The 20,071-nt window shown below is 38.2% G+C and overlaps 1 protein-coding gene and 1 long non-coding RNA gene across 2 annotated transcripts; one reads left to right on the top strand and one right to left on the bottom strand.

The window, feature by feature from the left end:
• The first annotated feature begins 18 nt into the window (after positions 1-18).
• LOC125254600 lies at positions 19-8,037 on the top strand. The gene is made up of 4 exons (XR_007181700.1): positions 19-108; positions 1,455-1,471; positions 1,804-1,982; positions 7,941-8,037. It is a non-coding gene; the product is annotated as an uncharacterized LOC125254600 (long non-coding RNA).
• A 3,985-nt stretch (positions 8,038-12,022) lies between these two features.
• On the bottom strand, positions 12,023-16,922 carry LOC125254585 (gastrula zinc finger protein XlCGF7.1-like). The gene is made up of 2 exons (XM_048169267.1): positions 16,865-16,922; positions 12,023-15,417 (listed from the first exon to the last, which is right to left on the bottom strand). Exons 1-2 carry the CDS (start codon positions 16,920-16,922, stop codon positions 14,606-14,608), a joined length of 870 nt encoding a protein of 289 aa, XP_048025224.1. The 3' UTR covers positions 12,023-14,605.
• Between the last annotated feature and the right edge of the window lie 3,149 nt (positions 16,923-20,071).

The following is a 20,071-nucleotide window of genomic DNA, read 5'->3' as shown; positions in this document are numbered from 1 at the left end:
AATATAAATTATTAGTAATATGACATCACGTGATTAATTCTAACCAATGAGACTGCTGGAACAGCATCAATGAACTGTCATTCCGGAATCGACTGGTACCGCAAACAGGTAAGCTTTTTATATTTCTATAGTAATTTCTGAGTTTTCAATTAAAATTAGTGTATCAGGTCGAAATGGTAATGAATGAATTAATTGGAATTAAATTACACCCGCTTTAGTGGTCTATCTGATGAGTAAGGTTATGTTATTTAGCGTGCTGCGTTTAAATGTTATAACGGTCGACTAGCCGCTCAGACAATTCATTTTCTGGTAATCTGAGGTAATATACTTTAAAAACCGCATTAATTCATTACCTTGAATTGTTTTACAACCATTTCGGTGTTAATTTGATTTATTATTGTTTCTCCGTTGCTATTTTACGCGATGACTCGACCGAGCTTGTTATGATGGCCGGCCTGAGTCAGTTGTGTCTTTGTATTAAAGATTTAAACAGCGACGTAAATACAATAACTAAGCTGCACCCTATTAACCTGTTAACTGTCACGGGCCCACCGGTGGGCCCACAGCCATTACATATTTAAACAGTAATATTCTATACTAAACCTAAACTAATCTTGACAAACTATATATCATTTGAAAGCTTAGAATCTCTAGTTTACATATTTGGTGACTGATTTTCAAAATAAATTACAGAAGAGCAGTAATTTATCAATTTGCAACAAGCATATTTTCATACTCATAAGGCATGTTCAGACCTTTATTTTGAAATAGCGATGAACATGAAAAATCATTAAAGATTGGTTGAAACATGTTTGTTTTCATGCCAAGAGTTCAAAAGATAACATCCAAATATTATATTTTTACATTTTACATTTTCATAAACTTAAACTTCTATAACTTTTTTTTTGTTTCACTTACATAGGTTATTTCACTTCTACAATAATCTGCCAAATTTCATCTTTAAAACAAGACCAACCTTATGTCTATACTCCAAAGTATTCTTGAATTACAACCATTTAAGTTTGTATAGTGCATTTTCTTGTCTAAGAAAAAAAGTGGGGGTGACAGTTAACAGGTTAAATCTCGTTGCATAAGCTACGGCCATATTACTATGATGTTATCGTGACCTAAAAATAACAAATTTTACAATAACTTTGTACGCGTTGTCAAGCTGGCGCGTGTACGCGCGGGGACAGAGAGTGAAAGAGAGAGGACTCATTGGCCTATATTCACCCGAAAAGATAACTGTCAAATTAAATCAACCATCTGTAATATTTAATTAATTATGAAAAGATATAACTGAAGTAAAACATTTAGGCCATGAAATAGATCACTAAAATGTTAATGTAATAATTTATCTTGAATGTGTACATTTAATCAGCACATTCATCCATACAGAGCAATATTTAATATATTTTTGTTTATTTTTCTCCCTCTTCCTTGTGTGTAATCAGATCATTGGTTCTGCTCTGTAAGTACTGTTTGACTCAGTCACACATTCTCAGTTTTTGCATTGTAGATTTGTCATGCACATTTACAAAAACTTTCTTTGCATTATATAACTGTATTTTCATGAAGATTTTGCTTATGTTATCTGTTAATATTTCGGGTGTCATTTTTTAAAAATGAGATGATCCTCACTTAAATGGCAAATACTGTATGTTAAATTGCAACTACTTAAATGGCAAATACTTTTCAGTACAGTGGTGTCATATGTACATTCTCAGATGTTATTATACATAAAAAATAAAATTTTAAACTGGCTTTATACCATTAAATGTTGTTTGTCCTCTCTCTTTTCAGTATTTATTGCCATCTAGTCCTGTTTGAAGAATTAACTGTGGCTCCAGCCATTAAGCAGACCTGAACCAGATGATGAAGGTCTTCAGGATCACCAGACACTACAGGCAGGTGTGTGAGAAAGTTGGAGCTACATACTGCAGGACGTTGGTCCTCCATGACCAGGACTGGACACCACTGTTGTAAGTGATCGATCTAGCAGTCAATCTGGATCTCTGAAAGTCATGTTCATAACATATTGTAGGTGATCTCAGCTCTGGCCCTCGAGAACCACTGTCCTGCAGACTTTAACACCAAACCTGGTCCAATATACCTGGGGCCGTATTCACGAAATGTTTTATCTTACATGTAAGGACTTAGCCTATTTATTAGCTCAATTTAATTGTTACAGGGAATAAGAATTGAATCAACTGTAAATGATTCACTGTAAATGATTCAGAATTAATATTTAACACTTCATCAATTATTCGTCCAGCGAAAATTGAGGTTAGAGTATTTTACCAATTCTGGACAAAATATTATTCTGCGGCCAACAGTAATAATATTTTATTATGATTATTGTTATTATTGTAATTATTATATTATAAGCAAGAGGTAACTTGATCTTTGAGTTTAAGACAGTAATTTGATACACAGCACAAGAAACTCGTATATGTGAAAATCAAAACAAGATTTATTGACTACTTCTAATGATTACAGGAAACTAAGGCTAAACACACACACACACACACACACACACACACACACACACATACATACATGCACACACATTCGCGGAGTTGATGAGTTATGAAAAGTCCCAAGTTCAGTGCTAACTTAACTCATAACCTGAGGAAAATCACAAAAGCAGAGCTTTGGCTTGATTCTTTAGGTTTAAAGGAGTTTCACCAGTTTCCAGCAAGAGAGAGAGAAGTTTGCTTGTACCTGCGTTTGCTGTGACAGCTGAGGTAATCGGGTTGTTCCGTGACTCGTGTACAGCGGAATCCCGTTCTGGATTGGCTGTCTTTCAGGTGACGTCTTCTCGGGAAAGCCCTGTGGGTTGCGCGGAAGCTTTGAAGGATGCGGCTGGCTGGTGTGGTGCGCTGTTCTGAGCGTCTGGCTTGAGCGGCTCTCTTCTTGGGAGACTTTGGTCAGATATTTCACAGAGGGTTGCGGAGTCTGGATGTGACGGCTGTCGAATGATCAGCGGCGCAGCTCGTGGTTGAAGTCGGGTGTTAGATGGAAAATCAGCCCCGGTCAATCAGTTATCAATGACCCATGCGACTTTTCCGCCGTGGTCAAAGTAGCGGTGTTTCGGCTACCGGCTTCTGACCGATTTCGAGCGATTTCTGACCGACTTCGGACTTACTTCGGACTTCCAGCTTCTGACATTAGCTTGTTCGGACAGCATAGTTTTAAGGGAGCGATCTTCCAATGAGACGTTGCTACGGAGATTAGACACGCCTCGTCTATTGTCTATTGATCACATCGCGTGATATCTGCAGAACATTCTCCTGTTTTATTAACAACTTTATAAAGTTTCTTAATATTTTCCTGATACTGAATTTCAATGTTTCATTCACACAGAATTACACAGAATTATAAATTCTGCATTTAGAACTCAAACATGACACACTTCTTACACACATATTACTAGACTGACCTAATTAAAACAATGATTACAATAATGCATTTGAAGAAAACCCACATATTGAATACATTGAATAGACATGTTAGTAATTACATCATGGCATGTATTATTCTGTATATAGTTAATACTTTAAGTAATCGACAATTGTCCCTTTTGAGATTCAAGATTGAGTCCTTAAGCATAGTTTAAACTTTGACCGGAGTCACGAGTGACCGGGTCAGGATGGATTGCTCACACAAGGTAGGTATTGATAGGACAGATTCGTCTTTAAATCCGTTGATGGGTGTTTTCCTGTTCCGTCCGATAATACAAGAGGGTTTTGTGAGAGAATCAATAGATTTAATGTGATCAGATCCATGTGATGGGTTCTGATTAGTTTATTGCTGATGAGCTAAGAAGTCCTTTAGACAGAGTCCTTTGTTAAAAGAAGTCACGTCATCACTTCTGTAAAGGCTAGGTATTTCCTGTCAGGAAATGGATCTTTTGGACCAAATGAAGCTTTGTTCAATCATGTTGTTCATTGATAAAGTCATTGGTAAGTTCTGTCGAGCGATGCCCTACATACAACTAAAAGTTCTCCTAAATAGCATTAAAAATTCTTAGGTAAGAGTTTTCACTTAAAGAATTAGTCCACTTTTAAATAAACTTTTCCTGATAATTTACTCACCCCATGTCATCCAAGATGTTCATGTCTTTCATTCTTCAGTCGAAAAGAAATTAAGGTTTTTGATGAAAACATTCCAGGATTTTTTTCCATATAGTAGACTTCAATGGACACCAAACAGTTGAAGGTCAAAATTAGTTTCATTGCACCTTCAAATTATTCTACACAATCCCAGATGAGAAATAATGGTCTTATCTAGAGAAACCATCACTCATTTTCTAAAAAAAATATATATTTTTTTAATACATTTTAACCATAAATATTCATCTTGAAGTAGCCCTGCGTTCCATTCGGAAGGGCTCATCCCTATGCCCTAATTCCTTTCAGATGGTTTCCCCTTCGGAGTGAGAGCTTCGAAGGGATGAAGGGTGTAGGGGTAAAAAAACCCTCTTTTTGGAACGCCCTTCTGCGTCATCTTAACGAGACAATCAAGGAGGAGTAAATTGTGCAAGCAGCGCCCTTTGTTTAACGTTAGTTTATTTATTTAGGTTTATTACACCATATTGTGTCTATGTATTTGAAACATTTGAATGGACTGATAAAGGGAGCTGTAAAGTATTTTTGTTGAAGTACACTGTCGTTTTGACCATAATAATTTACTAAATCTAACTCGTATAAATATTACAATAGTACAGAAAAATACTATACATACATTTATAAGTAAAATCTCCTAACCTCCTGTACCCATTCTGTGACGTCAAACAACTTTCCTGTGCAAAGGATCATGGGGGCCTGAAGTGTCCATCAGTTGTACCCTTCGAAATCCTTCATTCCGAAGAGCCCTTTGAAGTGGCCCGTTTTGAGCACTTCGGTTTGGAACGACCCTTCAATATGGCGGCCATGATTGTTTTCACTCCGAAGTGCCCTTCGGAGGGCGATATATCCCGTTTGGAACCCACTGTATTGCTGCGTCCCAATTCGCCTACTTATACTACGCCCTAAAAGTATGTACTCTTTCTGTGAACAAAAAGTACTTACTTTTGAGTGTGTAGCAAAAGAGTAGACAAGCTTTGGGACATACTAACACGTCATACAATCGCGTCTTTTCTCTCTGTCGCATCCTGTCACCGTAAACTGGCCTGTCAATCATCTTACATCCTCCACATTTCATTTACTTAATTTCCTACCGTATCGGAGAGAAATGCAGCATGTTGATATACAGTCACGAGTCTTTCATGTGGAGAACTCTCCTCATATTAATGCATAATGATGCATTTAAAAGTTAATGGCCATTTGGATCTTTATAAAAGTCCACATTGGTATTTGCAAATGAAAAATAACACGGATAACATGAAATATATATTTTCTATCAGGTTAAACTGATTATTAGTCACTCAAACCTCTCAGCGTCGATCGCGCGTATCCGCCATGTTTTGTAGTTTTTTAACACTTTTCACTCGTGTTTGTAGTTCTGAACTGAATCCTCGTCCAACGCGCAATGGGTTGTGGGCAATATTAGCCTTTATAGTGTGCACGGATCCACACTTCGAAAATCTACCGGAAATAGTAGACCATCCGGGGACTTTTGGCATACTCTTTTCAACATACTATGCTTTGGTACACACTTATTTTAAACTCACATACTATTTAGGATGGATAGTATGAACATTGGAACGCAGGGTATCTCTCTTCTTCTTCTTCTCTATTTGAATTCCAGCAGTGTAGACACTGCTAAGTGTATTACTGCCCTCCTCAGATCAATGTTTGAACTAAATTGTCATATACAATATGCTATTCAATAGTATATAACAATTAGTTCAAACTTTGGCCTGTGGAGGGCAGTAATACACTTAGCAGTGTCTAGACTGCTGGAATCAAATAGAGAAGAAGAAGAGAGCTAGTTCAAGATGAACATTTATGGTTAAAACATTTATAATTTTTTATTTTATTTGGAAAATGAGCGATGGTTTCTCGAGATAAGACCCTTATTTCTCATCTGGGATCGTGTAGAACGCTTTGAAGCTGCAGTGAAACTAATTTTGACCTTCAACCGTTTGGGCTCCATTGAAGTCCACTATAAGGAGAATAATCCTGGAATGTTTTCATCAAAAACCTTAATTTCTTTTCGACTGAAGAAAGAAAGACATGAACATCTTGGATGACATTGGGGTGAGTAAATTATCAGGAAAAGTTTATTTAAAAGTGAACTAATCCTTTAAAACCTTTTCACAAAGCTGCTAAAACCATTACAAACAGTGAGAATTCTTAAGCTAAGAGAAAGGGTGTAGTTGACATCGTTGCTATGGATGATGTCATCACACTTATTAACTATGCACTAGGGGTTGAACTGACTAGTCGACTTTAATGCTCTGCCGTGACACTTTAAAGTCCCTGTAAAGTCAATTCTGAGAATTGATTCTAAACACATTATAAATGTGACAAATGTATTGCTGCAAAAACATTACAAAGACTGAACTATGTAGTACTGAATTGTGAAGTTAGAGTGTTAAACAATTTTTCACCAATTCTGTGCTCAGGATTTTTTGGGCTAACACTATATAACTGTCTGACGCACTAGAGTAACCGAGCATGGCACCACCCCTAACGCTACAGCAGCTCGCCCGCTTAATCTCGAGTGTCAATACTGTTAGTTATACAGCCTACATTTTGCTAGCTAGTAATTCCTTCATCACACAAATGCATATTACCTGGTTGCGATAATATACAAAAGAAGCTTGTTCTCCTTATTTAAATTTGCTAAAAAACAATGATATGAAGAAGGGGTGGATTAAATTAGTCTCTGCAGTGATAATTTTACATCGGAGAGTTTTACAAACTTTCATCAGACAGCTGGGATTCACTGACAATCTGCCGGACAGAATCTCTCCCATCCCGGCCTTCATCCTCCCGTCTCACGGCGCCGTCACCTGTCGACTCGACAACAGTCGGCAGTACGTGCCCACCACAATGAGTGTATGTTGCCTTGTGTGCGTAATTAGTAGGCAGTCCACAGTAACTCTACTAAATTGTGCAACCCTCTATCGTGATTCTTTTGTTTATATGCATCAGTGAGTTTGACTGATTAGACAAATAGTTGAGGCGGCAGCTTTCGCGAGTGGGTGTGGTTTCAGTGCCGACAGCAGACACGCCCCCAGCATTTGAGAGCAGAGAATACTGCTAATTTTTTCAAGATTTTGATAATTTATTTAATTTACTTGACATTTTTTTTAATCATTCAAATTTGGCTGGGTGGTTAATAGCACATTTTACTGTGGTGTGACATACTCAGAACACAGACTTTAATAGGGCTTTACAGGGACTTTAAGCTTGACGTCGACTAGTCGCTGGTCCTATAGAGGGCGCAGCAGCATAAGAAATCTTTGATGTTCACATTTACGCTTCGTTTCCAAAATGGTTACGTTGCTACAGCCTTCATACTGTAACCGTATCAAAGAACCTAAAAAAAATATGAAAATAGATATTCCCAAATTTTTAATATAGGCTATAGGGAATTGCACGCAACATATATGGATTTGTTTTTAATTTTGTTTTTAATGACCCACCCTGCAAATAAAGTGACAATTTCTTATCCCACCCCAACCCGACCTGTGGGGTCTGTGGGTTATGAGATGACCCGCACATCACTAACCTACAACTGGAGAAGGTTAAATAACAGATGACTGTCATGCTATGAACCTGATATGACTAATGGCAAAATTCAAGATCTTGAATCTGCTCAAAGTACACCCAAATATGTTGGGTGAAATAATGAAGTTTGGTCAACAACTATGTTCTTGCAACTTCTTTGAGAGTCCCATATAAATATATAATGTATGGATAATCTCATGTACTGGTAATGTGGTTTAAGAGGTACATTGTCCTAATGAATTCTCCTTCTTTTTGCAGGTCTAAGCCAGCCACAGTGGATACAGTGAAGCCACAAACACAGTTCATAGTTCTTGTATCTCTTTTACATATTAAGTAATAAAAAAGATCATGTTAATCATTTTTGTCAGATGTTTATTTCCAGCTGGGTTTAGTAAAAAAGATGGTCTTGATCCAAGTATAAAATTGATTTTAGTTGCATGTTCTTAATTCTTTGCAAAACACAACCTGAACAGTTAGCTATTGAAAAGTTGGTGTGCAGTTTATATCAATTAAAGTTATATATTCTTGAGCGTTTTTTTTAAGCCACAAGGAGAAAACCAGTGTATAATTGTAGTAATAATTTAAATTATTTAATTAATCAATGACCTAATTAACAGCTACCAGTTAAACATACAAATCAGAACCAATACAAAAACTGCAATGGAAACCATTAAATATTTGCAAGTAAAGACCAATACAAATTTGTAATGGAACCATTAGAACCAATACAAAAACTGTAATGGAAACCATTAAATATGTGCAAATAAAGACCAATACAACTTTGTAATGGAACCATTAGAACCAATACAAAAACTGCAATGGAAACCATTAAATATTTGCAAATAAAGACCAATACAAATCTGTAATGGAAACCAATACAAACCAATAAATCCTAATGGAATGTGCCCAAAACACACTACGTCAGGGGTCTCAAACTCGCGGCCGCGGGCCACTTGAGGCCCGCGGGATGATATTTTGTGGCCCCCACTTGACATCGAAGTTTAGTGTTAGTGCGGCCCGCGAGTTATTCTGAAACGCACCTTTTTGCTGAGTCGTTGCGTATGCCGCGCTCGCCGCACTTTTGTTTTATTTTATCACTTATGGGCTACCATAGATCTCGTGACAGCTTTCGGCGGCATTTGTTGTCAACGGTTGTCAAGCCAACCGCGAAGTACTTGGACATTCCGGCTCTTTTTCGTGAGCCGGCTCGTTTGACTCAGCTCGCTGAAAAGACCCGGCTCTTTTAGCTCACAAATGGCTCTTTAAAAAATAAATGTTTTAACTATGACTTTGACTATGACCGGTGTGAAAACAATTCTAATTTAATTATTAAATGAACTCATACTCACAATGTCTCATAATATCTTTAAAAATGCATTGATTTGTTATGAAAAAAGAACATTTGCATTTAAATTACGGCTTTTTAATGTATCGAAAAAACATTCAAAACAAATACAATCTGAATCTGAACAACATAACAGAACCCATATTAAAGAAAAATACATTAAACTGATCCCTCTTTTTCTCTCTTCCATGTTATAACCAGCATGCATGTTATGCATGTCACTAGTTATGTATAATAACTAGCGCGCGCACACACACAATGCTGACCTTATTTTTATTTTATGAGATATTTGCATTCAGAAATTACACTTTGCGTGAGTTGGCTCGCTCATGCAGTATTACTGGTTGACGCCGCGGGATAGACAGGAACAGAATGTGAGGCTGATCAGACAGTCGAAACGAATGTGTGCGCCTTTAGGCCTATATAATTTTTATTAATCTCTTTTAATTAGTATATTATTTTAAATAAAATTAAAATTAATTATTTTATTATTACATGATGATTTTTTTTTTTAAAGAGTCGGTTCAGATATGCGAGCCAGCTCGCAACGTTCACCTACCAGCCGGTTCATTCGCGAACGACCCATCACTTGTTGAAACGTGTGTGACACCAAGTGAACGGAAAATATATGCTATCACCCAGTTCCAGTCATGTCTCTCTCAAAACGTGCTGTGAAGAGAAAGGTTGGTGACGAGCACAGGCAATTTCAGAAGAAGTGGGAGACGGAATATTTTTTCGTTGAGCACAGGGGCACCCCTACGTGTCTCATCTGTGCAGAGAAAGTTGCGGTGTATAAGGAATATAACATCAGACGTCATTACTCAACTAGGCATGCTGAGGAGTATACAAAATACCAGGGAGATGAGAGAAAGAACCGGGTTGCCAATCTTAAAAAATGTCTGTTGAGGCAACAAGAGTTATTTAAGAAAGCAAAAAAAGAGAATGAAGCAGCAGTCGAAGCTAGCTACATGGTGAGTGAGATTATTGCTAAGGCCGGAAAGCCGTTCAAGGAAGGCGAGTTCATCAAAAAGTGTTTGTTACTAGCCGCAAGTAAAGTCTGTCCAGAAAAGAATGACCAGTTTAGCAAAATCAGCCTTTCAGCTAACACAGTGGCAGAGCGCATTTCTGACCTGTCAGAAGACATATATGTTCAACTTCGTGAGAAAGCCAAACGTTTTTGTGCATACTCTGTCGCTCTTGATGAGAGCACGGACAACACTGACACTGCGCAGCTCGCAGTATATGTCCGTGGTGTTAACGACAATTTTGAAGTGATTGAGGAGTTGCTCGCTGTGATTCCAATGCATGGTCAAACCACCGCTCAGGAGATATTCCGCCTGCTGTGTGGTGCTATTGAGGATGCCGGTTTGCCATGGAAGAGGTTTGTTGGAATAACAACCGATGGAGCGCCATCAATGACAGGACGGAAAAATGGACTGGTGGCACTTGTTCAAAGAAAACTGGAAGAGGAGAATGTGGAGGAGGCCATTGCTCTGCACTGCATTATCCATCAGCAGGCCCTTTGCAGCAAATGCCTGAGGTTTGACAATGTGATGTCTGTTGTTGTAAAATGCATCAACCATATCAGATCTAGGGGCTTAAAGCACCGGCAGTTCCGCGCCTTTTTGGAGGAAATAGAGTCAGAATATGAGGATGTGCTCTACTTCACTGAGGTACGTTGGCTCAGTAGGGGAAACGTCTTGAAGAGGTTTTTTGAGTTGCGTGCAGAAGTGAAAGCCTTCATGGAGAAGGATGGGATGGCTGTTCCTCTGTTAAGTGATTCCAAATGGCTCATGGACTTTGCTTTTCTTGTTGACATCACACAGGAACTGAATGTACTGAACAAGAAGTTACAAGGCCAGGGGCAGCTTGTCAGTGCTGCCTATGACAATGTGAGAGCATTCTCCACAAAACTTGTGTTATGGAAAGCCCAGCTCTCTCAGACAAACCTCTGCCATTTCCCTGCATGCAAGGCACTCATGGATGTGGGCACACCATTCAGAGGTGAGAAGTATGCTGATGCCATTATGAAGCTACAGGAGGAATTTGATGGTAGGTTTGCAGACTTCAAGACACACAGAGCCACTTTTCAAATTTTTGCTGACCCCTTCTCCTTTGATGTGCAAGATGCTCCTCCTGTACTTCAAATGGAGCTCATTGACCTGCAGTGCAATTCTGAACTTAAAGTCAAGTTCAGGGAGGTGAGTGGAAACACAAAGAAGCTTGGACAGTTTTTGAGAGAATTGCCACCCACCTTCCCTGAGCTCTCCAGGATGTTCAAGCGGACCATGTGCCTTTTTGGTAGCACCTATCTATGTGAAAAGCTCTTCTCCACCATGAACTTCAATTAGTCAAAGTACAGGTCCAGACTTACTGATAAGCATCTTCAAGCCATACTGAGGGTTTCAACTGTTTCCTCCCTCAAGCCAAATGTGTCTCAGCTGTGTGAGAGGAAGCGCTGCCAGGTCTCAGGCAGCAAGGAGTAGGCAAGAGAAGCCTATGTTCTGAAGAACCGTTCATGTTCATGAAAAAACGTATAGAAAGGAATGTTCAAATTCAGAGGAACAGTTCATGTTTGGAAGAAACGTTAATGTTGAAGAACTGTTAATAATAAAGTTTGAGATGATTGGATCAGTTGTGCTCCTTTTTTGTGGAATATTTGATGCGGCCCAGCCTGACCCAGACTCTACCTCCAGCGGCCCCCAGGTAAATTGAGTTTGAGACCCCTGCACTACGTAATGGAAACCATTTTGTAATGGTTTTAATGGTTAATGGCTGATGGTTTGTAATGGTTTTGTAGTGGAAACCATTAGGATTTTTGTAATGGTTTCTATTGTTTTTTTCAGCAGGGGAGACAACTAAAGGTCATTGCACACTGAGTCCGAAATTCGCATGCGAAACTTTCGCACGTTAAAAAAATAAATTCGACCTCACGTTATGTCAATCGCGTTTGCACACTGCCTCCGAAACTTTCGTCCGTCAAAAAAATATTCGGAATATATCTCGGGATTGAATGGACCCAATATTTCCTCTTTCTTTTTCTCTTTTTAAGAAGAGAGACGACAATCGTGCTCACTGCTTGAAGACTTCATTTTGTATTGTTTTGCGATTTTTTCGCAACGCATTAATTTTTACGCATCGGACTCAGTGTGCAAGGTCTCTGTGCGTGACGAATTTTTAGGATTGCGAATACGAAAAAACGCATGCGAAAATTTCGGACTCAGTGTGCAAAGGCCTTTAAAGAGACGGTTCTGAGTTTGAATAAACGCAATTCTTGTCAACAAAAAAGTAGACAGATGGTGCGTTCAAGTCATGTCGGAAAGATCGTATTTACCAGCAGAACCGACATGAACGCCACCACAATGTCGTAAATACCAGTGGGAAGCTCGTAATTTTCCTTAAGCTCCGATCTATACGAGTTGGGGGCGTGTCAGTCAGAAACACAGCGAAATACCACAATAGACCCTTTTTCACATGACGTCACACAGCTTCCGTTAGGACTCGAAGCAGTGTATCCTCACTTCCGTCAGCATAGTGGAATACTAGCGCGACTCAAATGAAGTGCAGTCAATATTTGTACATATGCCACAAATGTGGTTAAAGGATGACTGTAGTCGCCCAATTTCATGTAAATTCAAGGTGAGGTATATTTGGCAGCCGCAGATCTAAAAAAAACTTACCGATCGGCGCGATTTGCTGCTTAAAGTCGGAGGAGTTGAATACGTACTGAAGCCATACATACACTTTGCTGTCTTTATTGCAGATGAAGCTGTTTATTTGTGAAATAAACGCATGTTTCCAACATTTACGTGCAGTAAAAAACTATTAATTCAAACCTTAATGCACTAACTTACTTATTTCAGTGCCTACTACAGGCCTATGTACAATGAAGATCAACATAAGCTTATTTTTTTTAAATATCAAAGTCTATTTTTATACTTATATTTCGATAAATATGGCATACATAATAATACAAATTGTGTTTAATATAATACTATTTCTACATGAAGACTGTTAATGTTGTAAAAACTGACTCATGTACATGGCATTTTTACCATAGTAAAAAAAAAACATTGTCATTCGTCTCTTTATTGCAGAACAAGATCGTCGCATACAAAAATATATATAGAGGATTTACAACAGTACTCATTGTTATAGCAGCAAATGAACAAAATCAATTTTTTTCTCCAGGGAATAACATTAAATGAACACATAGGCTACTTCCGTTTTGTATTTTCAATACACTTCTTACAAATTATACAATCTTAATATATTGCAGCAGTTCAGTTTAAACTGGTATGATGTAAAATTATCTAAAATCTTAACACCATTAATTCTTCGGAGTATTATATGTGGACGTGTTACTTCCAGATGTCCATTATTTGTAAATAAATCTCACAAGAACAATATCCATTATCATATAGCCTACCAATTTCTAAAAATAAAGATTTTTTTTAAGACAATATTCTTGTTATTCCAAATAGGCTAACAGATTTGTGTGGACACACAATCGTTGTGATAAAACTCAATTCAATGACAACATTGCTAAAGTTTCTGCTCGTGGAAACTCTAACCAAGGCAGTTAGAGAAAGGAAATAATAAATATCATTACCAGAAGAAGCCGACTGTGTAAATCCTTGACATAAACCGTTCGCATTTAAAGTTATTAAAGCATTTTCCCGAGAAGTCGCCGGAGCGAAGGTAAGACGGAACAACTGATACACTGCTTTGCGGATAGGCGGAAGTTAACTGACGTCATTGTGAAAAGGGTCTATAGTTGCAGGTATTTAGCAGTGACATTGTCAGGCTTTTCTATTTACAACGAAGTAAGCTGATTCCAAGCAAAAATACGATAGCATCACAATATAAAAATGTAATATGTAACAATAAATTTTACAATGGCTTCATAAATTAATTAAAAACATAAAAAAAAGCAACATACAACTAATGCACATTCTTTGCTCTACATTTTCTAGAAGCAGAAGTGTTGTTATTTTGTGTAATTAATTTAGAGAAGGCACACCGCCATCTTACTCCGACGAAAGTGACTTGAACGCACCTACTGTTGTACACACGTGACACGACTTCCCACCTCGTATATACGAACTTCCCAGGAACTTCCCATTCTGCCACCCCCTGGCTCCGCCCCTGCATTACAGCCCCAGGATGTAATAAAACAAGTCAAGTCATCTTCATTTACATATATAGCGCTTTTTCCAATACAGATTTTTTTCAAAGCAGCTTCACAGTGATAATAGGACCATTAATGGACAGGGATTATTTTGGCTTTACAGCAGCTCCAGGAAAAAAAAAAAAAAAAAAAAAAAATTATTATTGAGCTAAATTAAGTTTTTGATTGAATCACTTCCGTTGTAAACATCGCTAATTATTAATAGAGGCTGCTTAAATGACACCTTTTAACTGAAAACAGAAGATATTTTATGCGTTCTTGTCGTTCATTTGCGTGTTTAGTCTATAGGTATGTGCATTTGAATGTGTATGTGTGCAGACATTGCCAAATTACTTGTCTGGCATAATAGAGAATTACAGATACATATTAAAAATACAAATGAACTACTTATTTCAGACTGCGGTGATGTGGTTTCACTGCATGGATCTTCATGTGTATCTTCAGGTAGCGTTTAATAGTGAAACTCTTTCCACACTGATCACATGTGTGCGGCTTCTCTCTGCTGTGAAACCTCTCGTGTGTTTTCAGATCTGCTGACTGCCTGAATCTCTTGTCACAGTGTGGACACTTGTAAGGTTTTTCTCCAGTGTGGATCCTCTCATGTGTTTTCAGATCTGCCGGCTGCCTGAATCTCTTGCCACAGTATGAACACTTGTAAGATTTCTCTCCAGTGTGAATTCTCTGGTGCTGTTTTAAATGTTTCCCTGAAGTAAAAGTCTTTTCACACTCAAAGCACATGAACTCTCTCACACCAGTGTGCATTTTCTGATGATCTTTTAAACTCTGCCGCAGTGAAAAACTCCTTCCACACACAGAACATGAATGTGGTTTCTCCTTCGTATGAACTACCTGGTGTGTCTTCAGATTTGACGACTTAATAAATGTTTTTCCACATTGATCGCATGTGAACGGCTTCTCTCCAGTGTGAAGTCTCGTGTGTTCTTTAAGGTGTGATGATTGTGTGAAACTCATCCCACACTGATCACATGTGAACGGCTTCTCTCCGGTGTGGATCCTCATGTGAATGTCAAGAGTTTGCTTTGTTGAGAAACTCTTTCCACACTGAGTGCAGGTTGTAGATTTCTTGGCTCTTGTTTTCTTTAAAAATGTCTTCGAGCGACTCAAAGGTTTTTCTACAGATTTTTCATGATGTTCCTCCTCCACTTCACTCAGTTCACTCTCCTCCACTTCCATCAGGTCTGAAATGAAAGAGAGAGAGAGAGAAAAAAAAATCATTTTCAAATGGAGTGAATGGAGATAAAAGTGAGCCCTGATGTAACAGCAGAAAATGGACAACTTCTATAAAATATCATGATCATTTTGATGCTTTTTGATAAATTAATTAGGACTATCGATCTTCTGATTGTTATTTTTAAAACATTATAGCCACAAATCCCATGTTTCTGTAGTGAGAACTATTAATTATATTTGATCAATGACACACAATGATCTAATGTAGATAATTGTGGGGCAGTAGCGGCCTAATGGTGAGACAGTCAGACTGGTAACCTGAAGGCTGAGGGTTCAAATCTCAATACCAGCAGGAAATGACTGATGTGCCCCTGTGAATGGCTGCCCACTGCTCCAGCAGTGTGTGTGTGTGTGTGTGTGTGTGTTCACTACTCACTACCCCTACATGTGTGCACTAACTTGGGTTAATGCAGAGGACACATTTCGAGTATGGGTTATCATACTTGGTCTTCGCATGTCACTTTATTCAATATTTCACAACATTTCACAACATTTTGTTGTATGAATATCTTAGCATGCAATATGTCAAAAAAGTATAAAACAACAACAACAACAAATTTTACTCTAGCTTAATGCATTTGTTTATGTATCTACTCTTGAATATGAGTAAGTTTCATTTAAAAAAAAGCTATATAGGCCCAATTTTGACAATCTAAGCTCATGGTCTGAAAGGCACAGTATAACATTTTGGGCGTAATGTGCAATAAACCAATCAGAGTCTATTCTCCCATTCCCTTTAAAAGCCAGTTGCACTCGCACCGTGGCAGATTATTATTAGGGCTGGTCACACTAGACTTTTCATTCCATTAACTTCCATACACAATATGAATGTGGGCAAATGTGGTGAATTCACATGACATGAAGACGTGTGACCAACAGAAGATCGAGACGTCAGCTGAATTAAAAGAAGGCAATGTTTTTGCAGTCAAGTGGAGTGGGTTGTATATTTTTACATTTTGGAGTTATTGTTATTTGCTATACAAAGGGGCTTGTTTTGAATTATTACACTTATATCGACAAGTTGTCACCCCATTAATTATTCTAAATCTAAATTATTTTCCTTCATTCTACCTAGTAGTGCCTAGTAGTATAACCTGTAACTATGAAGAGCTGTGCATGGGTGTATGAGCAAACTGTCGCTTCAACGCTACTAGAACTACCACCAATTTTCCCAATTTATGAGCGGCCCACAGGGAATTCTCCCAAATCGTTTGACTGCCACTCTGGATCTGTACATTATTACATAATATAATACAGAATGTGCATTTGAGGCTGTACTAGTGGTTGCATGCTGATTTTTTATTTATTTATTTTTTACATTGCAGAATGGAAAAAAAAACAAAAAAAAAAACATGCTTGTGTATTGAATGTTATGAATGAAGAATAAACACCAACCTCTTTGTTCTTCTGTATCGTCAGTGTGTTTCATTCTGCACGGTTCTGGATCACTCATGTTCTCACTGTACTCTTTAATAAACTCAGTATTTGCAGCTCTTCCTGATGCTCTGATGGGAATATTCCAGCATTTATTGGAGAATTACTGTGGGAGGAGCTTCACTGATGATGTGTGTGGTGTGGGAGGAGCTTCACTGATGATGTGCGTGATGTGGGAGTGGCTTCACTGATGATAAACTGCACTGGGAGGAACTGATCTGTCAAAATTAAAAATATATCAGTAACTAAGTTTGTTCTATATGGATGTCTTCATAGCAGATTATAAATAATGTAAATCTTCCAAATATAAATAATGGTCATATAAACAGTTGAAAGCATGAATACGGAAATATATGTACATATTTGTAGTCAACAAATATACTCAGTCTGTTGAAACCAATAAAATGAGCTTTAAGTGCCAATTTACAGCGGATCTGAAGACATCAGCATAAAAATGAGGTGAAGACAGGAACCATTGACATGAAATGAAGAGTTTTTTCAGCAGCTCTGTTAATATTGATGATCCTCGGACTATCAACACTCATTCAACAAGACATTCAGATCATCAGCAGATATCACTTTATTCTGAGTGTTTAACTGTTAGAAACGCATTATTTGAGTCAGGATATATGAGAAAAGACTATGAAACTGCTCTATTGAAAGACAATAAAGCCACAAGAAGCCGTGGTTATCAGTTAATTTTTAACAGCTAAGGGGCCTTAAAAGGGGCCCTAAGCTGTTATTCACTGTAAACCATGGTTTAGGGATCCTCCGATTTGCCTTTTTCACTTCTGATACTGATTCCGATACCTGGGATTAAGTTTCGGGCGATACCGATCCGATATTCAAGTAATAGCCTAATTTTTTAAAAAAGTGCTAAATTACCTAATTGTATGCCTCACTGTGTGAGAGACTGGGATCCTTCTTTTGTGCAATGCATCAGGCTTGAATTAAACATTACTTTCCTAACTTTGTAAAACAAAATAACAAACAGACACAAATGTAGTGAATTATTTATTAAATAATTGGGCATAAGTGCAACAACTGTAAATAAACCAATAGCTTCACCAGCTTGGTAGACATTCAAAATAAACAGTCCAATGAGTCCAGCTGACTCATTCATCCATGACTCATGGCTTGTTTTTCATGGATGTTTGAGTCATACATGACAGACTAAATATTTTAATATACAGTATATATTATATTAATATATATATATATATATATATATATATATATATATATATATATATATATATATATATATATATATATATATACACACACACACACACAATAAAATTAAGACATGTAATTTCTTTTAAATTTATTAATGAGGCAGCAACGTATGATATATAGTGTAATGATCAGCCAAATTGGTTGAGTCACAAGATTTAAAATGGGGTCAGATTTTACTGTGTGAGTTTGTTAGTGATTAAAAGAATGAGACATAAAACAGTAATAATAAGAATTGTGTATTTACAATTCACAGGAACTTTAAAACAACACAATACAACCAGGAAAACTCAGTCTGTTAAAAGCATACAGTCCAAAGTACCATACCCTAAAACAGTCCAAGAATCCTAGTGTTCTGATAAAGTCCCAATGTGAGTGTCCACCGGCGTATATACAAATGTCCACGGAAGTGGTTGTAAGGTTGTGACTGGAGAGGTAACTCCGCAAATGTTAACTCCACAATCCAGTGTTAAGCCGCTGTCACACTAGACTTTGAACGTGAGAAATTTATTCGGATGCTGTAACGGTCGTGATATGACGTCACGGTCTACAGGGTCTTTTTTATAAACATGAATTCAACACATAACTTAAAGTAATACATTTAAAATGTAAAAATATAGAACCTACTCGACTTCACTGCAAAAATAGAATTATTTGAATTCAGCCAAGAGGTCATGCCGTGACGAATCCATATTCTACTGGTCGCACGTCTTCACGTGATGCGAATTCGCAGGTCAGAGTTCACCAAACTTTAACTTTGGAACGCAGCGAAATGCGAAATTTTTCGCATGAGCTTGTGTTTCCGGTCTGACGCATTCGCATGCGTTTGAATGGAGGTCAATGGAACGAAAAGTGCAGTGTGACCGCCCCTTTAGTGAGTCTTTTGTTTGTTTGCCATGCTGAGCTCTTTATACAGATGTTTTACCTGCTTCCTGTCATATGAATGGTTGGCCTGTCATGTGACCAGTCACTTCTTAAAGACATACACACTTAAAATGTTAAGAGGAATAAAATGGACTAAAAACATGTAAACCAATTAAAACTCTATTATTATACATAAAATCATTGTAATAAATAGAGCGATAAAACATAGCCCCCCCCAATTTACAAGTCTCTTAAGAGTACTGTCAACCATTGTCCATAAAATGGGTATCCTCTTTAAAGTGTCTTAAAATGTCTTTAAAATAAATTAGCTAAAACTAGGCACTCCCATGAAGGCACTAGTTGGCTGGAAGGAACTGGAGAACCATTACAGAGTGGAGGAAGTCGATACCAGCCTGGGTAACCGGGTTGCGCGGTTCCTCCCTGGTGCTTACTGTACCCAGCTTTGCCGGCACACCGCTCCCCTTGAGTATTCCTCCTTCCTGGCTTGATGGTTGGTGTTGGTGATGATGCAGGGTGACGAGAAGGTTCTTTGTTCTTTCTGATGACGTTACACACTTTGCAGTCTCCCACATACCGCCAGACATCCTTATGGACCGTTGGCCACTAGGCGACCTCCAGGACGCTGAGAAGAGTTTTCAGCCGACCATGATGTCTCTCCGTTTTTCTTTCGTGGAGGCTCTGTAGCGTTCGTTTGATCAAGAGCTTTGGAATGACAAGCTGCAGTTGGTGCTGGCCGTCCTTGCGCTCGATCCGTTGGTACAGCAAGCCCTGGTGGTTGATCACTGTGATCCTGTCGGTCTGGGGTGTGGAAGAGATGATGGTGAGTGTGTCGTCATCCTGTTGTGTGCGCTGTTGACTTCCTCTCTGGAGAAGGGAAGAACAGAGAAGAAGTAGCTGACATCTGGCCCTCATGATGTCTTGGTGCAGCTAATTCCTTGCTCTGTTGTGTTGTCCATCTGTGAAGGTGTTGAGATGGTGGAACAGTCAGTGGGAGGTGACGAGGTATAGATGGTGGAAGGCACAGGGTTGGAGGTCTCTGCAGGAGTT

Source organism: Megalobrama amblycephala, linkage group LG19 (genome assembly GCF_018812025.1).
Source record: "Megalobrama amblycephala isolate DHTTF-2021 linkage group LG19, ASM1881202v1, whole genome shotgun sequence".
NCBI classification, from domain to species: domain Eukaryota; kingdom Metazoa; phylum Chordata; class Actinopteri; order Cypriniformes; family Xenocyprididae; genus Megalobrama; species Megalobrama amblycephala.
This window is presented reverse-complemented; position numbering and strand designations above follow the sequence as displayed.

What these genes read in the sequence shown, in the direction of transcription:
- LOC125254585 (XM_048169267.1), bottom strand. Translation starts at nt 16,922, where the DNA reads ATGAGTGATCCAGAACCGTGCAGAATGAAACACACTGACGATACAGAA. An exon ending in CGATACAGAAGAACAAAGAG is followed by an intron (nt 15,418 to 16,864) that starts GTTGGTGTTTAT and finishes CTTTCATTTCAG; the next exon opens with ACCTGATGGAAGTGGAGGAG.